We start from the raw sequence: 14216 nt of genomic DNA, 5'->3' as shown, positions 1-14216 counted from the left end.
TCACGTCGGGGCGAGGCCCGTCTTCCACCCAGTCATAAATACGGGCTCCTTTGTCAAGGCCGTTTCCCTCCGCCCCGATCAACGACGAGCCTTTAAAAGCGGTGGCCGCCGCTGTCTCTGGCTGCCCGCCGGCCCCGGGCAGGAGGCGGGGCGGCTGCCGCGGGCGCTGCCGCCATTACCGCGCGGCTCCGGGGAACTACCGCTCCCGGCAGCCCCCGCGCCGCCGCCGCCGCCGCTTCCCGCCGCGCTGAGATGGCGGCCGCCCGGGAGCGCGCGGGGCGGACGGCGCCGCCGGGCTACGCGGGTGAGGAGGCCGCGGGGAGGGGGCCCGGGCGCGGGGAGGGGGCTGCGGGGTCCTTAACCGGCTCTTCGCCTGCAGCTCTGGCGGTGAAGTTCGGGGAGCGGCAGCGCTCGGCCCACTGCCTGTTGGTGAAGGAGCACCAGGTGCGGGACGGGGCCGGCACCGCGCACCCGCCTCGTCGCACTCTCTTCGTCCTCAACGTCCCCCCGTACTGCAGCCCGGTGAGCGGGGCGGCGGGAGGGGCGGGGCGGGGCGGGCTCGGCGCGGCGGGGGCGGCTGGAGGCCCAGGGCTTGGCCTCAGAGCGCCGTGCCGTGAGCGAAGGAGCCGGGCCTGCCTGCGGGCTGGGGCGGCCCGGGGGGCTGCGGCGCTCCGTGGGTGCGAGGGCGGGGAGGGAGTCATCCCGCTTTCCTGCACCCTCTCTTCTCCCCTACTCTCTGCACCAAGGATGCTCTGTCTAGGCTCTTCTCCCGCTGCGGGCATGTCCAGTCCGTGGATATCTGTGAGAAGCCAGGGCCAGGAGAGAAAAAGGAAAAACGCACGTCCAAATTCTTCAGCTGCAAACCTGCCACGGTAAAGCTCAGCCAGGAGGAATAATGATGCTTTACTATTCACAGACGGAATGGTACTGTTTGGAAATTGGCATCTACAGATACGGTTCAGTGGTGGACTTGGCAGCGTTAGATTTACAGTTGGGTTTGATGATCTTAAAGTTTGTGTTAAAGCACTTCTGTGATTCTGTATGGGAAAACCATTTGGGGGTTTGGGCTGGGTTTTTTTTGTTTTGTTTTTTTTTTTGCTATCCCACCACAACTTATGCTTTAATATTTATTATTTTTATTTTTACTGCGGCTTCATGCTGTGTCACCAGCTTCCCTGGTGTATCTGACTGGCTATGATGTCTTTTTCTCCAAGGGATTTCAAGTAGCCTATGTGGTGTTTAAGAAACCAGCTGGTGTCCAAGCAGCAAAAGCCCTGTCGCAGGAAGGACCCTTGCTGATATCAACGGAGAGTCACCCTGTGAAAACTGGCATTAGCAGTAAGTAGGCCCTACCTTCCTGCTAGCTGCTGCTGGAGAGAAACCATAGCCCTTCTTTGCCGAATCCTACTTTGCAGATTAATTCTCACCATTTTGTACCAAGCCAGGTTATGTTCAGTGTTTCATTGTCCTGCTTTTTTTATTCACAAGATAGCAAGCTTGTTGTACTGGACCTTGTAGTCTTGTCTAGTGACCCTGTGGGAGAATGGAGTCACTCGGTACAATGAAAGGGACAGTTTTTCCTGACATCTTTTAAGTATCACATAGTTTCAGAGAAACCAGCTGTGTCTTGCCCTCAAAATGGAATCCAAAGTCAGTAACAGGCACCAGGTGTCTGTCAAGATGTCAGCACTTCAGGTGTGATCCCTTGACAGCAACACACAGCAACACAGCCCTGAATGTTTCATCTCTTGGGCTTGAGGCTACCCCACTCCTGCTTGGGAAAGTTGCAAGGTTTTTCCATGGCTCACTGCCTGTGGCCTGGGCTGCGGGTTGGTTGTGCCATGGCAGTGGGGATGCTGAACAGGAGTGGGGTTTGTCCATCCTCACAGTAGGTCTCTCTAGAGCTGCCCAAAAGCATCGTGCTTGCTTCTGAGAGAAGCTGCTGCTGACTTCTGCCCTCTCTGTCTCAGAGTGGATCGCCAGCTATGCGGCCTCGGTTGTGGATCGGGAGGAGCTGAAGGCTGAGGTGGACACCTACATGGAAGACTACGACAAAAAGATGGCAGAGGTGGGGCTGGATTGAGGAGGGAGCCCAGCTAAGCAGTTTGTCTGGGGAGGAGGAAGGGAGAGGGGATATCTTGGTGGAAAGGCAAAGGGAAGCACACTGGCTGTTGAGGCTGGTTTTATTCCCTGTTGGTGGTGGGCAGTCACATCCTCATTTGGACCACAACACCTGACATTTCCACCCAGTAGGTAGGTATCCACAAGCACATGGGTCCTGGCTGGCATGCAGTGTTGTGACTGAGAGTGGAATGCCTGTGCCCTTGGTCCCACGCTTTCCTTCAAACCTTGTGCAGAAGCAGGAGCTGTAACCCTGTGTAAGAGGGCCTGTGAGGGATCCCATCTGCACTGAGCTGCCTCATGCTCCTGTCATTACAGGAAGAAGCCAAAGCAGCCAAGGAGGAGGGCGTTCCAGATGAGGAGGGCTGGGTGAAGGTGACGAGGAAGGGCCGAAAGCCCGGCCTGCCCCGCACGGAGGCTGCCAACCTGCGGGTGCTGGAGAGGGAGAAACAGAAAAGAGCTCGCAAAGAGCTGCTCAACTTCTATGCCTGGCAGCATCGCGAGACCAAGAGAGAGCGTGAGTGTCCCAGTCTCTTCCCACCCCTGCCCGTGTCTCTTATCTCTCACGCTGTGACCCAAAGAGTGTCTTTTTGCCTTCAGTGGAGGCTGTGTCCAGATGTACGCTTGGCTGGGTGGCTGCGCGAATGGCCTTGCCCGCTCCTGGGGGCTCCTTGCCACCACCTGTCTTAGCAAGAGCTGCTGGAATATTTTGCGGGAAAGTGTGCGGGTTGTGGCTTTCCAAAAGATGTGTTTTCAGTCTGCACAAAGGCAGCAACTGAACGGGAAAACCAGTTTCTCCCCAAGAGGGAGCTGTAGCACTGCTGCAGACGAACGGCCAGAGCCCCAGCTTGGCGCTCAGCCCAGGCGTGAAAGGACCTGCTCTGGGAAGCGTGTATGTGCGGGGGGTCAGGGCTGAGCCCCTCCCGCTGTGTGGAAGCGAAGCTTCCCAGGAGAGGGAGATCTACTGCTGCCTTGTGACCTGCCTTCTTTCTGCCTGTTTTAGACATTGCCCAGTTGAGGAAGAAATTTGAGGAGGACAAGCAGAGGATTGCCCTGATGCGAGCCCAGCGCAAGTTTCGGCCGTACTAAGCTGTAAGGAGCTGTTTCCTTGGATGCCTGTCATGGAGAAGGTGGGAGAGATGCCTATGGACTCCATGTGCCAAAGGATTTCAAACTGAGGCAGCTTCAGGTTGTCCCCACCCTTGGATCTGGAACGGGAGATCACAGCAACTGTTGCTGGAGAGGGTTTCCTTTGCTCTCACTGCTGTCTCTTGTTCTGCCATCATTTGTCTGGCCGTGTGGCACCACTTCCCAGGGTGCTCAGGTCTGAGGCACTTCCTGTGACAGCCTGTATCTCCCTGCCACCCAAGGCCCTCTTAAAGCTTGGTGTGAGCTGGGATTGATCTAACACAGCCTCTACAGGGGCAAGGAACAGCTGAGGAACTGTAAATAAACTGCTGCTATGTTCTTAAAAGATGAGAATGCCTGCCTCTCCCTTGGTTTGCTGCAGGGGCAGCTTCTTGTGTGCTTGGGTGGCGATTGAAGTCATGGCTTGTACGCCAGTGCTTCTTTGCACATCTTACCTGTAAGAAGGGAAGTGACCTTGGAAAAAACCCAACTGAGAAGTTCCCAGACCCGTTGTCACACGCAGACATCAGTGGTTTGGTACAGAGCACTACCCCTTGCCTTGGTGTTTCCCTCCCAGGCAGCTCCCTCTCAGCCAGGTGTTGAGGTGCCCAGTCTTCCAGCTGTGCATGGCCCTCTACAGCCATGTCTAACCTGGGTTGTGGGAACTTCTGCTGTTTAGCACCATCACTAGAACAAGGTGAGACAGCAGCCTGGCTCGGGAGGGAGGAACCAGATTCTCCAAGGCCTGTTTCCACCTTGCCTGTTGCTGTCCCGCAGGAGGCAGGTGAGGAGGGCAACAGGCACATCGAGCTGCAGGGCAGTGCTTTTGTACTGCCCACATAATGTTTGTGCAGCTTTGGACTTAATGCTTGTTCACCCCAGTGCACTCTGATCAGGGAGGGGCTGTAACCCACACTCCCCTACCCCAGGCTTCTACACATTTTACTGCCTGCAGCCTCAACAGAGGCGTGACCATGGAAGTAAGGTGGAAATGCTGGTAAATTCCACAGGAGCTGGGTTAAACCAGATTTAGCTTCCTTTAGAAAACCCACTGCAAAAGCAGTTTCAGTTGCATAGGGAGTTGCCAGACCCACTTGCTTCAGTTGGCTTTTTGCATCAACCTAACTAGGAGGCAGAGGGATCCTTAATACATCCCATCTAAAGCAGAATGCATGTAAAAATCACTGCCTGTTAAGCTTGGTGTTTTAGCTGCTTGGCTGAACATTGCAAAAGAATGGAGATTCACCCTCCTGTAGAGTCAAGAAAATGGGAGTTAACATTGGGAGATTAATCTTTATTTAGAAGGACAGAAATCACCTCTGCCAACTTTTCCATTATTAGTAGCTCTCCCAGCTGTTTCAGCTGAGAATTAGTGACTGATTCCCTAGGAGTTCATTAAAATGGTGTTCTGTGCCTAGGTGAGCTCTTATGTAAGCTGGTTTTTAAAAAAGCAGCAGCTCTCACAGTAGAACAGGATGCTCAGGCCCTCTCAGCTCAGGCACCCATGGAAGTAAGCAGAGAAGCAGAACACTTTCCTGTTTTTTCAGTAAATCTGATCCTGGGAGGAAGCTGGTCACACCATCCTCAGGGAGAAGGTGAGATGAGCCAGCTCTCTCTTCAAATGCTGGTGCTGCTGCTTCTGCAGAGGATTTGTCTGCTTGTATGCTCCACTTCAGGGTGTGAGTCAGGAGCAAGCAAGGGGAAGGCCACTCTAGGCCTCTATCCCTGTGCTTACAGAGCTGGAAGTGAAGAAGGGATTGCTTTTCCCATCAACAACCGAGATACTTTTCTCAGCTCTTCTCTAGGGAACCCCCCCAACAGACCCGCTTCCAGCCTGCAGTGAGCTAAGCTTAGGAAAGAGTATCATGAACCTCACATTGGATGCATGGTGGGAATTCCTTCACAGCCTGTTTTAGCTTCCTGTTCTGGCCTGTTGCAGCAGTGACGGGGGCTTCCTAGAGCCTGGCTCTGGTGTTCTGTGCTGTCAGGAAGTTGCTGATGATCCCAGAGACTACCTCGGGCTCGTTCAGGTGTACGAAATGGCTCCCAGGCACCTCTACTAGCTGGATGTGCTGGAAGGAAAGGACACAAGGTGATGTGAACCAGGAAGGTGTTCCCTCAGGGAAGCTGTGTTTGCTGTGTGACACTTGGGGAGGGAGGTGGGGGCACGACAGTACAGGGATAGGAGGACGTGGGAAGAGCTGGTTCCAGAGGGTAGGACTTGGGACTTTGGCAGCAGGAGCAAATTTGGCTTTCCCTCTTGTGAGGGCTGTGCTGCTCAGCAGAAATCACCTACTGGGGGGTGTCCACCAAAGTAGTCTGCTCCCAGCCTGGTGGAGTGGAGATGCAAGGACGGAGTTTGCTCTCACCTCTTTGAGGGTAGACTCAAACGCCTCCCGTAGGGCTTTCACAAAGCGGTTTCTGTTGTCTAGCTTGTGTGGTACCAAGAGTCCATCTTGTGCTCTGAAAGGCAACAACAAGGCTGAGTACAGCACACAGTGGCCTCCACTTGTCTTTGCTGCTGTCCTAGGCAGAAGCAGTGTCCCCAGGACAGTGGGATGGCAGACCCAGCTGCTCTTTCCAAGCTGCCTGGAAAACCAGCAGGGTTACAGGCCACATGTGGTAGTCAAAGGAGCACTGCACGGTTTGGCTAACCTTTTATGTTAAATTCCGTTTAAAACCTTGGGTGATCACCTCATAGTATCATTGTTCCCCACCAGGGCTGGTTCCTTAACTGGTCTGAATACATCATTCCCTGCCCCCACCATCCTGTCTTTTGCTCTTAACTTCTTCCTTCCACCCAGCTTCTACATCTCTCCTCTGTCCCTTTCCCCCCTCCATGCTGCTGTGCCCTGCTTGGAAAGGCAGGTACCAGGGCAGTCCTGGAGAAACCAGCACCAGGCCTCCTGCAGAGTTACGATCGTGCTGTCTCCTACCATGCTGCAATGGTGGGAAAAGGTGACATCCCAGGCTCAAAGGCTCTGTATGGCCTAGATGACTTGTCCTCACCATGCTGTTGTGGTTCTGGACAAGCAGGAAAATCATTTAGCTCTTACGACTTCAACGGACCAGGGAAGTCAAAACTACACCTTATTTCTCAACTTCTAGCATTTCCTCTCATTTCCTAGAGTGTTTAACAGCATCACACAAACCAAGGTAGCCAGAGCTTGGCATATTTTGCCTTCCAAGAAGATGGGAAAAACACAGAGGATGACTGACAAAACCAGCTACCCACCCAGACAGCAGAACAGCTTGTGGTACTCTGTGCAAGCCACTGGCTACCTCCTCACAACTTCTCCCTGCCGCAAGGCACGATAGGGGAGTTTGCAAAAGCTGGATCAAGCCAGGAGCTCCAGGACCAGCTGGAGGAGATGGAGGTGGCCACGGTTTCACCCGTTTGTTCAGGCAAGAGGTTTTGGGGTCTGGAGAAGGGGCCAGCTGGGTTGCTGTGACTGGGGGAAGAGCCAGGACAGGAGGAAAGTGAGTAGGAGCAGTGCTGTGGAGGGTGGTGTGTTTGCCAGGATGGCCTCTTGCTGTAGAGCGGAGGTTGCGGGCTGGTGGGAGCTTGAAGGCAGGAGTGTGGGGAGGACAGGGCAGGGCTGCATTCCTCTGTCAGTGTTGCACCAGGGAGGCCCAGCCTCAACACTCAAAGCCAGGCCAGGAGGATGGTGCACCAGCTGCTCTCTACTTGCTCCAGGAGCTGGCCCAGGCCAGGGCAGTGGTAGGGATCTGGGAAATGCTCAGCAGGCTTTACTGCTGTGCCAACTGGCTTGAAGGTCTGGGTGTCCACTGCAAAGGAAGGAGCAGCAAAGCACTCCTTTCTAACCATCCTTCCAACCCGGGCTGCAAGAAGGCAGCGAGGGTTGTTGTGGCTTGTGCTTCACTCACACAATGATGAGAGCACGGTCCTGGATCTTCTGCAGGAGCTTCACACACTGTTCGACCGTGAGGGACTCTCGATCCTGCTGCAGGTGCAAAGACAGGAAGAGCAGCAAAGGTGAGGGACAGCAGCTGGGGGCAGAGGATGTCCCCAAAACATGCTGCATGAGCAGCTCTGAAGGCAGGGGTGGCTGCAGCCCTGAAGCTCCTGTGCTGGGACATGACAGACAGCCAGGCTGTGCACAAGAGTAGCTGGCTCTGCAAAGGCTTCTGTCCAGCTGTGTTTCAGGGCTGCCAACAACACTGCCTGCTGGGATGCAGCACATATGGGAATGATCTCATAGCAGAGAAAAGCTTTAAAGAATCCTTTTACTAAAAAGGAGACAGGACTCTACTCTGGCTTTCATAGCCTGGCAGTAGCACAGGTAGAGGAGGCCCTGCTTGCCCAGAAATGTCACAAAGCTATCAAAATATCAAACATGAGGACTTTGCTCCACTCTAACTCCCGTTCCTGTATGGGTGACCTGACAAAGAATCTGACTAAAGGCATCCATCCATCTGCTGCCTGAAGAGTTCTAACAGCAGGAAAATGTGGCCAGGAGGCCCTGCGGCAGAGGAACTGCTAAAAAAAAAATCAGTTAACATTTTCCAGTGACTCTGTAAGCTGAGTCAGTTAATTATCAAATGCAGGCTCTATTAACAGCAGCATTTACAGATGTGGGAATTAGGGAAGCAGAAAGTAAATGGCTGGGTGGAGGCAGGGTGTGGGCTCGGTAAGTGGGCCTCCACTATCCCTGAGTTTTCTGCAAGCTTTGGGCTCAGAAGCAGCGAGGGCCATGTCAGAAGAGCAATGCTCACCGTACGGACTCTCATGTCTCTGTTATACACCAGCCCTGGAATGAAAACACAAGAGAGGGTCTCGCAGGAGTTGCTCAGTTTCTCCTCACCTTTGGGGTCTGCCCAAGACTTTTTTGAGACAGGAGGAACAGGATTAATTCAGATTTATCCTTTTTAAAATTCTTTAGCCAGTCTAGGACTTGATTGTCAACCCCAGCTGCTGGGAATGGAGACCTCTGCCTACAGACTTAATTGATCCCATTCAGGCTGTGTAAACTTGCAGCTAGGGCACCCTGTAACTGGCGGGAGACAATGGCTGTTGGCACAGCTCCCTTCCCACCCGCAGCATTGGCCCGGCACTGAGATGAGCCCTTGTCTCCACTGCAGCCCCTTACCAGCGGGTGTCTCAGTTGCTCCTCGCTGCAGTAGGATTGCCCCACCCTCTGCTGTCAGATGTCTGTTTGCTTCTAAGAGCCTGGGGGAGACATGGCAGAGAGATTGTGCTGCTGGAAAAGGGAGGAATTGAAGCGAAAATGGCATGACAAGGTGACAACGAGCTCTCAGGCTGCTTCAGAAAAGAGCAGGAAGAAGCAGCAGCTTCTGGCAGCAGAAGCAAAAGGTCTCGCTGAGATTCTAGAGATTTGAAAAGGGAAGTGCAGGGTCAGTTTCCCTTTCTCGGCCCAACTCTGTCCAAGGTGAGAGCAGGCAGCAAACGAAGAGGACAGCTGGGAACCCACCTCTGCAATGCTGCTTCGGGGCTCCGTGCTTTGGGAGTTTGCTGCTTTGCCTCTAGACTCAGTAATCTGTCAATCACCATCCGTTTTGATTTCAGCCACGCCTCAGTGTCCTGAAACAAAGAGGGGTGAGGGAGCAGGAGTAACCACTCCCTTCTGAATAATTTTACCCCTTATCACAAGGTAAAAAAGGGCATTTCACAGTTCAGCATCCCTCAGAAGTGGTACCAGTTTGGACATATTAAAAATGCCCATTTCTGGGGAAGAGGGAACAGCAATACTTAAAAGGCAAGGCAGGAATAGAAAGTCTAAGCACTACTGTCAAAAAACTCAGCTTTTTAACCTTGCAGTCCTTTCTTTGTCACTTTTGAGTTGATGACAACTGTCTAAAAGAACAAGGGAAATCTGCTATTTTTTTGTCTACCTGACCCTGGGCTTCTGTCCTACTGCTGCCAACCAAATCCCCAGCATCTGGTAGTGATTGATGGCAGGTTGGGAATGTAGCTTTACATCCTGCCAGGAACAGAAAAATAAATCCTGCAGTCTTGCACCCAGGTCACCCAACAAGCCTTTGGCAAAAAGACAACCTCAGCTGGCAACTGCTTGGACAGAGGTTCCTGTCCCCTTTGTACATGGGCATGGCACAGACAAGTGAAGTTTGGTGCTGAGGGACTGCAGGATATGGAGCACTACCAAGTGTCCCCCAAGGGCCACCCTAAGCAGGAACCTCAATCCATGCAACAAGGAGCAGATCTGTGCCTGCCAAAAAAAAAGCCCTGAGACTTGTGCGACTTGCCAGAAACTGGTCACATCAGCGCTTTCTCTGTACAAATAAGGGAAAGAAAAAAATAATCTCATACTTATTTCAAAAAGGGAAGGGGTGGCATGTGAAATCTAACCTCTGGAGCTAGCAGAAAGCCAAGATTTTCCAGCAGGATCAGCTTGTCCACCATCTCAGGATAGAGGAAACTGAACTGAAGAAAGATGAAACAATATGAGGGAAAGAGAAAAGCTGACCACTGAGTGATGTCTTTGTCCTGCTACACTGGAGAACGGGTATGGGAAGGGCCCCTCCTCCCAAGATCCAAGTCCCACACGGCCTGTCTCTTCATTCCCCTCCCATTCATTTTTCAAGCTGTAGAAATCACAAACCCTCATAAATAAATAAATAAATAAATAAATAAATAAAGGATACTTTACTCACCATTCCTGCCACAGTCCCACCTGCAAAGGAAAGAAGAGTGCTCAATTATGCACAGGACACACCTCAGTAACAGAAACTCCCTTTCCCCACAGCAGGAGCTGCCTCAGAAGCATAAATGCATGTTGTACAAGAGACAAATCCCCAGCTGGAGAGTAAAGCTTTCCCAGCAGGCAGGATGCAGGCAGAGAGTAGGGCTATTGGCCCGCTGGACTCCTGGTGTTGTGCCATCCCTGCCTTCCTTTCAGGCAGCAAGGCCAGAGAGGAGTTACTAGCTAAAACAGTATCGTGTGCAGACACACTGTCAGCTGTGGCCAGAGCAGCCCTGAGGAGCAAAACCCCACCATGTCCCAAGCACAAAGGGATAGAGCCTGGAGTCTGGTTCCCCTCAGCAAGCTCCATGACCCACCAAGAAGGGCCCTGCAGTCCCCAGGCTTTGTGGCCTTATGGGGACCAGGCAGAAAGGCCTGCTGTGAATTCTCCTGCTGTAGACCACCTCTCTTTGCCCATCACTGTTCCTTCCTGAAGGTGGGGGGGAAGGACCACAGCAAGAGTTACCACTGTTGGTAGTACAGGATCTTGAAAGCAGAGGCATTTCAAACCAGCGCACAGATGTTTGAATCACTTGAGCAGGAACCTGGTACTTGACACAATATAATAAATATTCCCACCCAGCTCCTAGCAGCATGTCTTGTAAGTTAATTATCTACTCCTGTTTCCATGAATCTCACTGCTTAAAAGGACAAGAGCCACTTACCCATACTGTGCCCCATCAGAGTGAACCGTCTCCACTGCAAGGCTAGGTGGCAACAGACAAAAACAGACAGTGCTGTGTTAGAAGCCAGAGCAGCAGCATCTTGGTGCTTCTCCGTCAAGACAGGCCCCTTCTCCCATGAGGGCTTTTGCACTGCTTAATTTGTTTCCTCATCCAGAAATGAGGTGGCTAAGTAGGTCAGTTTTAAAGAAAAAGAGCATCCACCACCTCACTTCCTTGGCAGCTAAGTCATACACTCCAAAGCTCTCTCTGTATGGCAAACAAACTAGAGCAAATTCCCATTCATTGCCAGACACGAGACTGGCAAGAAGCAACGAAGCTTGACTGGAAAGAGTCTGCTGGAAGAGAGAGACCTTGCCAGAGCACCCTGCTGCAGGGCATTCTGCAAGAGCCATGAGGACACAAAGCCAGGTACACTGCCTATGACTATTCCAAGTGAAAGCTCTCTACACCATTTAGCACATCAGGCTCTTCAGTCTATTTGTGAGGCAGTCTGAGAGGCTGATGGGAAAGCACTGCTTTGTCAGTACTGCCCATCTGAAGCACACCTCACTGAAAGACGTGTTTTACCCTCTGGCATGTCAAAAGAATTTCTAGAGGCCCTCCATATACTCAATGAGGGATACAAAACAGCACATGCCAAAGCTTTCCCCAAGGTCAACATACAGATGGTCAGTTAGATCAGGAGGTATTAGGAGCCCAAGACACCTTGGCTTTCAGATTTCTTTGTATGATACCAAAGCAAGCAGTGAGCTGCCACCAGGGAGAACCAGAAGAGTCTCCAACTTCCACCTAAGACTGGCTAGAGATCACTGGCTGCTTACAAAAAGTCAGTCTGACAAAATCTGTGCCCACCACTTCTCCAGTACTGCTTTTTAGTATAGAAACACTCACTTCCCCATGCTTACTGTTCCTTTCTCTCACCAAATCATGAGAAAGAGGGATACTTCATCTATGGACACAAAGCACCAGCTAACTCAAGGCTGAGAAGCAGAAGGAACTGACTCCTCTCCTGGCAGTAAATGCTGCCTGCTTGTTCCAAGGAGCCAGAGCAATATGGCACCCCCTGCACAAACATGCCTTCAAGGGTCCTGTCAACCACCCACCTGCTGCCACCCGCCGCACATCGCTCACATAGTCCAGAAGGTGGTAGTGGGAGCCTGCAGGTCGGTGGGACGATAAACCATGGCCAGAAAAATCCATTGCCACATAATAGCACTCTGAAAGGGAAAGAGTATCAGACATGCAGCCCTGCAACACAACAAGAACCATCCTGATGAGCCAGGCCTACCTCTGGGGAGAAGTGGGATGAGCTTGTCAAAAGTGTTGGCGTTGTCCAACCAGCCATGCAAGCACAGCACGGGGTGTCCCTCCAAGGGTCCCCAGGCCTTGGCTGCCACATGGCCCCAGGGCACAGGAAACTTCAACTCTGAGAACATGCCCAAAATAGAGTGCTCACAAGTGATGTCCCTGGAGAGCTCAGAGTAGGTCCCAGGGATCTTGTTAATGGCCTAGAGCTCTGAAAAAAAAGTAATACAGGTCTTTAGTAACTCACCAGCCTCCTGTGGTCTTAATTAGCAGCTTGCTGATTGATAGCTCCCCACTCAACATCCCAAGCTGCCGTTTCTGCCTGTCTGTTTGGGGAATCCTCTTCCCAGCACGTACTAGTGATGCTCCTAGGAAGAAACCAGCTTCTCTACACAGGAGGAGAAAGCCTCCTCTCTGTATCCCTGCAGCAGCTGCAGCCCAACCAGTAGGCACAGGAGATCTGGCAAGAGGGAACCATGCATAATTCCCCCAGCTAGCTACAGTCAGCCAGGCACCTGTCCTGGACCAAAAAGACAATTTCGGGAATAAGGATGCTCCCTCCAGTAACTAGACTGTTACCGCCTTCTCCTCTTTTACACTACCAGCTGGCACCTTCAAGAGACTAGCTGACTACATGCCACACAGCAGGTCACTGTTGCCACCCTCTGTGTGCCCCTCAGGACCAGAGACCTTGCATGGGATGTGGGCCCACAACTTGCCAGGCAACTGCCTGAGCTCAAACCTGTCTCATCACTGCTGATCCGCCTGCAATCACTGAGCTACATCTGACCCTTTCTCGACCCCAGGCTCCTGAGTGAATCCCCCAGTACTACCCAGCCTCTGGGTATCTTCCAGGGGTGGTTTGAATATCTCCCCTTTATCCCCAAGCCCTTCTGACTGCTGGGGCCCTTTATGGACAGCCTGACCATCTCTCATGCTATATTCCCTTTCCAGTGGCTTGTCTAAGCTCTCTGCTCCCTTAAGCAGTCCACTGAGACCCCACCTCCTGAGCCCGTGTCTCCCTGAGGTGAGGGCAGACAGGGCTGGGCTGAGAGGGGAGGCTGCTGTTGGGGCCCTGAGAGCACCTCATGATCCCAATCAACTGCACCAGGGGCCTCCCCTGCATCCTTCCCTCCTGACCCCGAGCCTACCGAGGCCCGGCCCAGCCCCAGCCCCAGCAGTGCTGGCCTCCAGCAGCGACGCCCGAGCCCCGGGGGCCGTGGCCCTGCCTGCCAGTCACGGGGCTGTTTCTGACCCTGCCTGCCCTCCCCGGGCCTGATCCTGACAGCCCCGGGCTGGCTTCCTGCCATGGCCTGGGACCCGCCTGATGACCTGGGCTCCCGGCATAACCTGACCGCCCTCCCCGGGCCGCGCCCGCCCTGCCTGGGCCCTGTGGGGACCCACCGCGGGGTCTCCCCCGGCTGCGGAGCGGGGGCCTCCCCAGGCCGGCAGGAAGGGCCGCTACACCCGGGCCTTCGCCTCCGGGCGCCCTGGGGCAGCTGCTCCCGGGCTCGGGGTGGGGCCGCCCCGAGGACCGACCCCCGTCCGACTCCGAGAGCGGCCCTGGCAGCGCTGCGGCTGCTGCCGCCCCGGCCCCGGCCCCGGCCCCGGCCCCGGTCCCGGCCCCGCGCCCCCCGGCCCCCGCCTACCGCTCTGCCTGGCCGGGACACAGCGCCAGGCCGCGGCGGCAGGACGCAGCCCGGCGGCGGGACGGGGCGGGCAGGGCCGGGCCGGCTGCACCGCCCCGCTCCCCGCCTCCCCGGGGCGCCGCGGCCTCGGCTGTGCGGGCTGCGCCGGGCCGGGCCGGGCCGGGCCGGGCCGCTGGGCCCGCGGGAGGCGGCGGGGAGCGGGGCCGCCATCTTTGTCCGCCCGCCTGCCCGCGGGGCGGGGGGCGAGCGGGGCACAGCAGCGCGGCCGGGCCTGCCCCGCTCCCCGCGCTCGGGCCTCCAGCGAGGGGCCGTCCCAGCTGAGGCCGCCTTGCGCAGCGGCGCTGCTGCTTGCTTTCCTCCTGGCTTGGCTCTTCCCCCGGTCGCGGCAGCCCAGCCTGCCCCCTCTTCGGAGCCCAAAACCTCTTGTGTGAGCACATGTCAGCCTGCAGCGCCCTGGTCCTGGGGCCGCCGCCTGACCCAGCTCCTGCCAGGTCTCCCCTGCGTGCCTGCGTCTGGGGGAGAAGCTGTGCCGAGGTACCTGGTGCCCTGCGGGGAGCCTGCCTTTGGTGTGAGTCACAGGGAGT

The 14216-nt window shown here is 54.7% G+C and overlaps 2 protein-coding genes across 6 annotated transcripts; one reads left to right on the top strand and one right to left on the bottom strand.

Annotated features, from left to right (window-relative positions):
• Positions 1-198: 198 nt before the first annotated feature.
• Positions 199-3595, top strand: RRP7A (ribosomal RNA processing 7 homolog A). The gene is made up of 7 exons (XM_051637249.1): positions 199-304; positions 380-522; positions 747-872; positions 1215-1338; positions 1971-2068; positions 2440-2638; positions 3125-3595. The coding sequence occupies exons 1-7, from the start codon at positions 253-255 to the stop codon at positions 3208-3210; spliced, it is 828 nt and encodes a 275-aa protein (XP_051493209.1). The 5' UTR covers positions 199-252; the 3' UTR covers positions 3211-3595.
• A 933-nt stretch (positions 3596-4528) lies between these two features.
• SERHL2 (serine hydrolase like 2) lies at positions 4529-13749 on the bottom strand. 5 transcript variants are annotated; one of them, XM_051637196.1, is made up of 12 exons: positions 13633-13745; positions 11967-12194; positions 11782-11895; positions 10658-10699; positions 9904-9923; positions 9599-9673; positions 8703-8812; positions 8361-8440; positions 7987-8021; positions 7138-7211; positions 5619-5712; positions 4529-5321 (listed from the first exon to the last, which is right to left on the bottom strand). In XM_051637196.1, exons 2-12 carry the CDS (start codon positions 12112-12114, stop codon positions 5205-5207), a joined length of 909 nt encoding a protein of 302 aa, XP_051493156.1. In that variant the 5' UTR covers positions 12115-12194; positions 13633-13745; the 3' UTR covers positions 4529-5204. The 5 variants fall into 5 exon arrangements, with proteins under 5 accessions (XP_051493156.1, XP_051493142.1, XP_051493149.1 ...); XM_051637182.1 differs by having other exon boundaries at positions 7138-7214; positions 13633-13739; XM_051637189.1 differs by lacking the exon at positions 13633-13745 and adding an exon at positions 13388-13493 and having other exon boundaries at positions 7138-7214.
• Positions 13750-14216: the final 467 nt, after the last annotated feature.

This window comes from Apus apus, chromosome 1 (assembly GCF_020740795.1).
Source record: "Apus apus isolate bApuApu2 chromosome 1, bApuApu2.pri.cur, whole genome shotgun sequence".
In the NCBI taxonomy this organism is placed as follows: Eukaryota; Metazoa; Chordata; class Aves; order Apodiformes; family Apodidae; genus Apus; species Apus apus.
Note: the sequence above shows the minus strand (reverse complement) of the source record. Positions and strands in the feature narration are given on the sequence as shown.

Bases quoted from the DNA above. Each gene is read 5' to 3' on its own strand.
- SERHL2 (XM_051637182.1), bottom strand. From the start codon at position 12,114: ATGTTCTCAGAGTTGAAGTTTCCTGTGCCCTGGGGCCATGTGGCAGCC. The intron at 11,896-11,966 runs GTAGGCCTGGCT...TTTCCCTTTCAG, and splicing joins CATCCCACTTCTCCCCAGAG to AGTGCTATTATGTGGCAATG. The intron at 10,700-11,781 runs GTGGGTGGTTGA...GTTGCCACCTAG, and splicing joins TGTGCGGCGGGTGGCAGCAG to CCTTGCAGTGGAGACGGTTC.
- RRP7A (XM_051637249.1), top strand. From the start codon at position 253: ATGGCGGCCGCCCGGGAGCGCGCGGGGCGGACGGCGCCGCCGGGCTAC. The intron at 305-379 runs GTGAGGAGGCCG...CTTCGCCTGCAG, and splicing joins GGCGCCGCCGGGCTACGCGG to CTCTGGCGGTGAAGTTCGGG. The intron at 523-746 runs GTGAGCGGGGCG...CTCTGCACCAAG, and splicing joins TCCCCCCGTACTGCAGCCCG to GATGCTCTGTCTAGGCTCTT.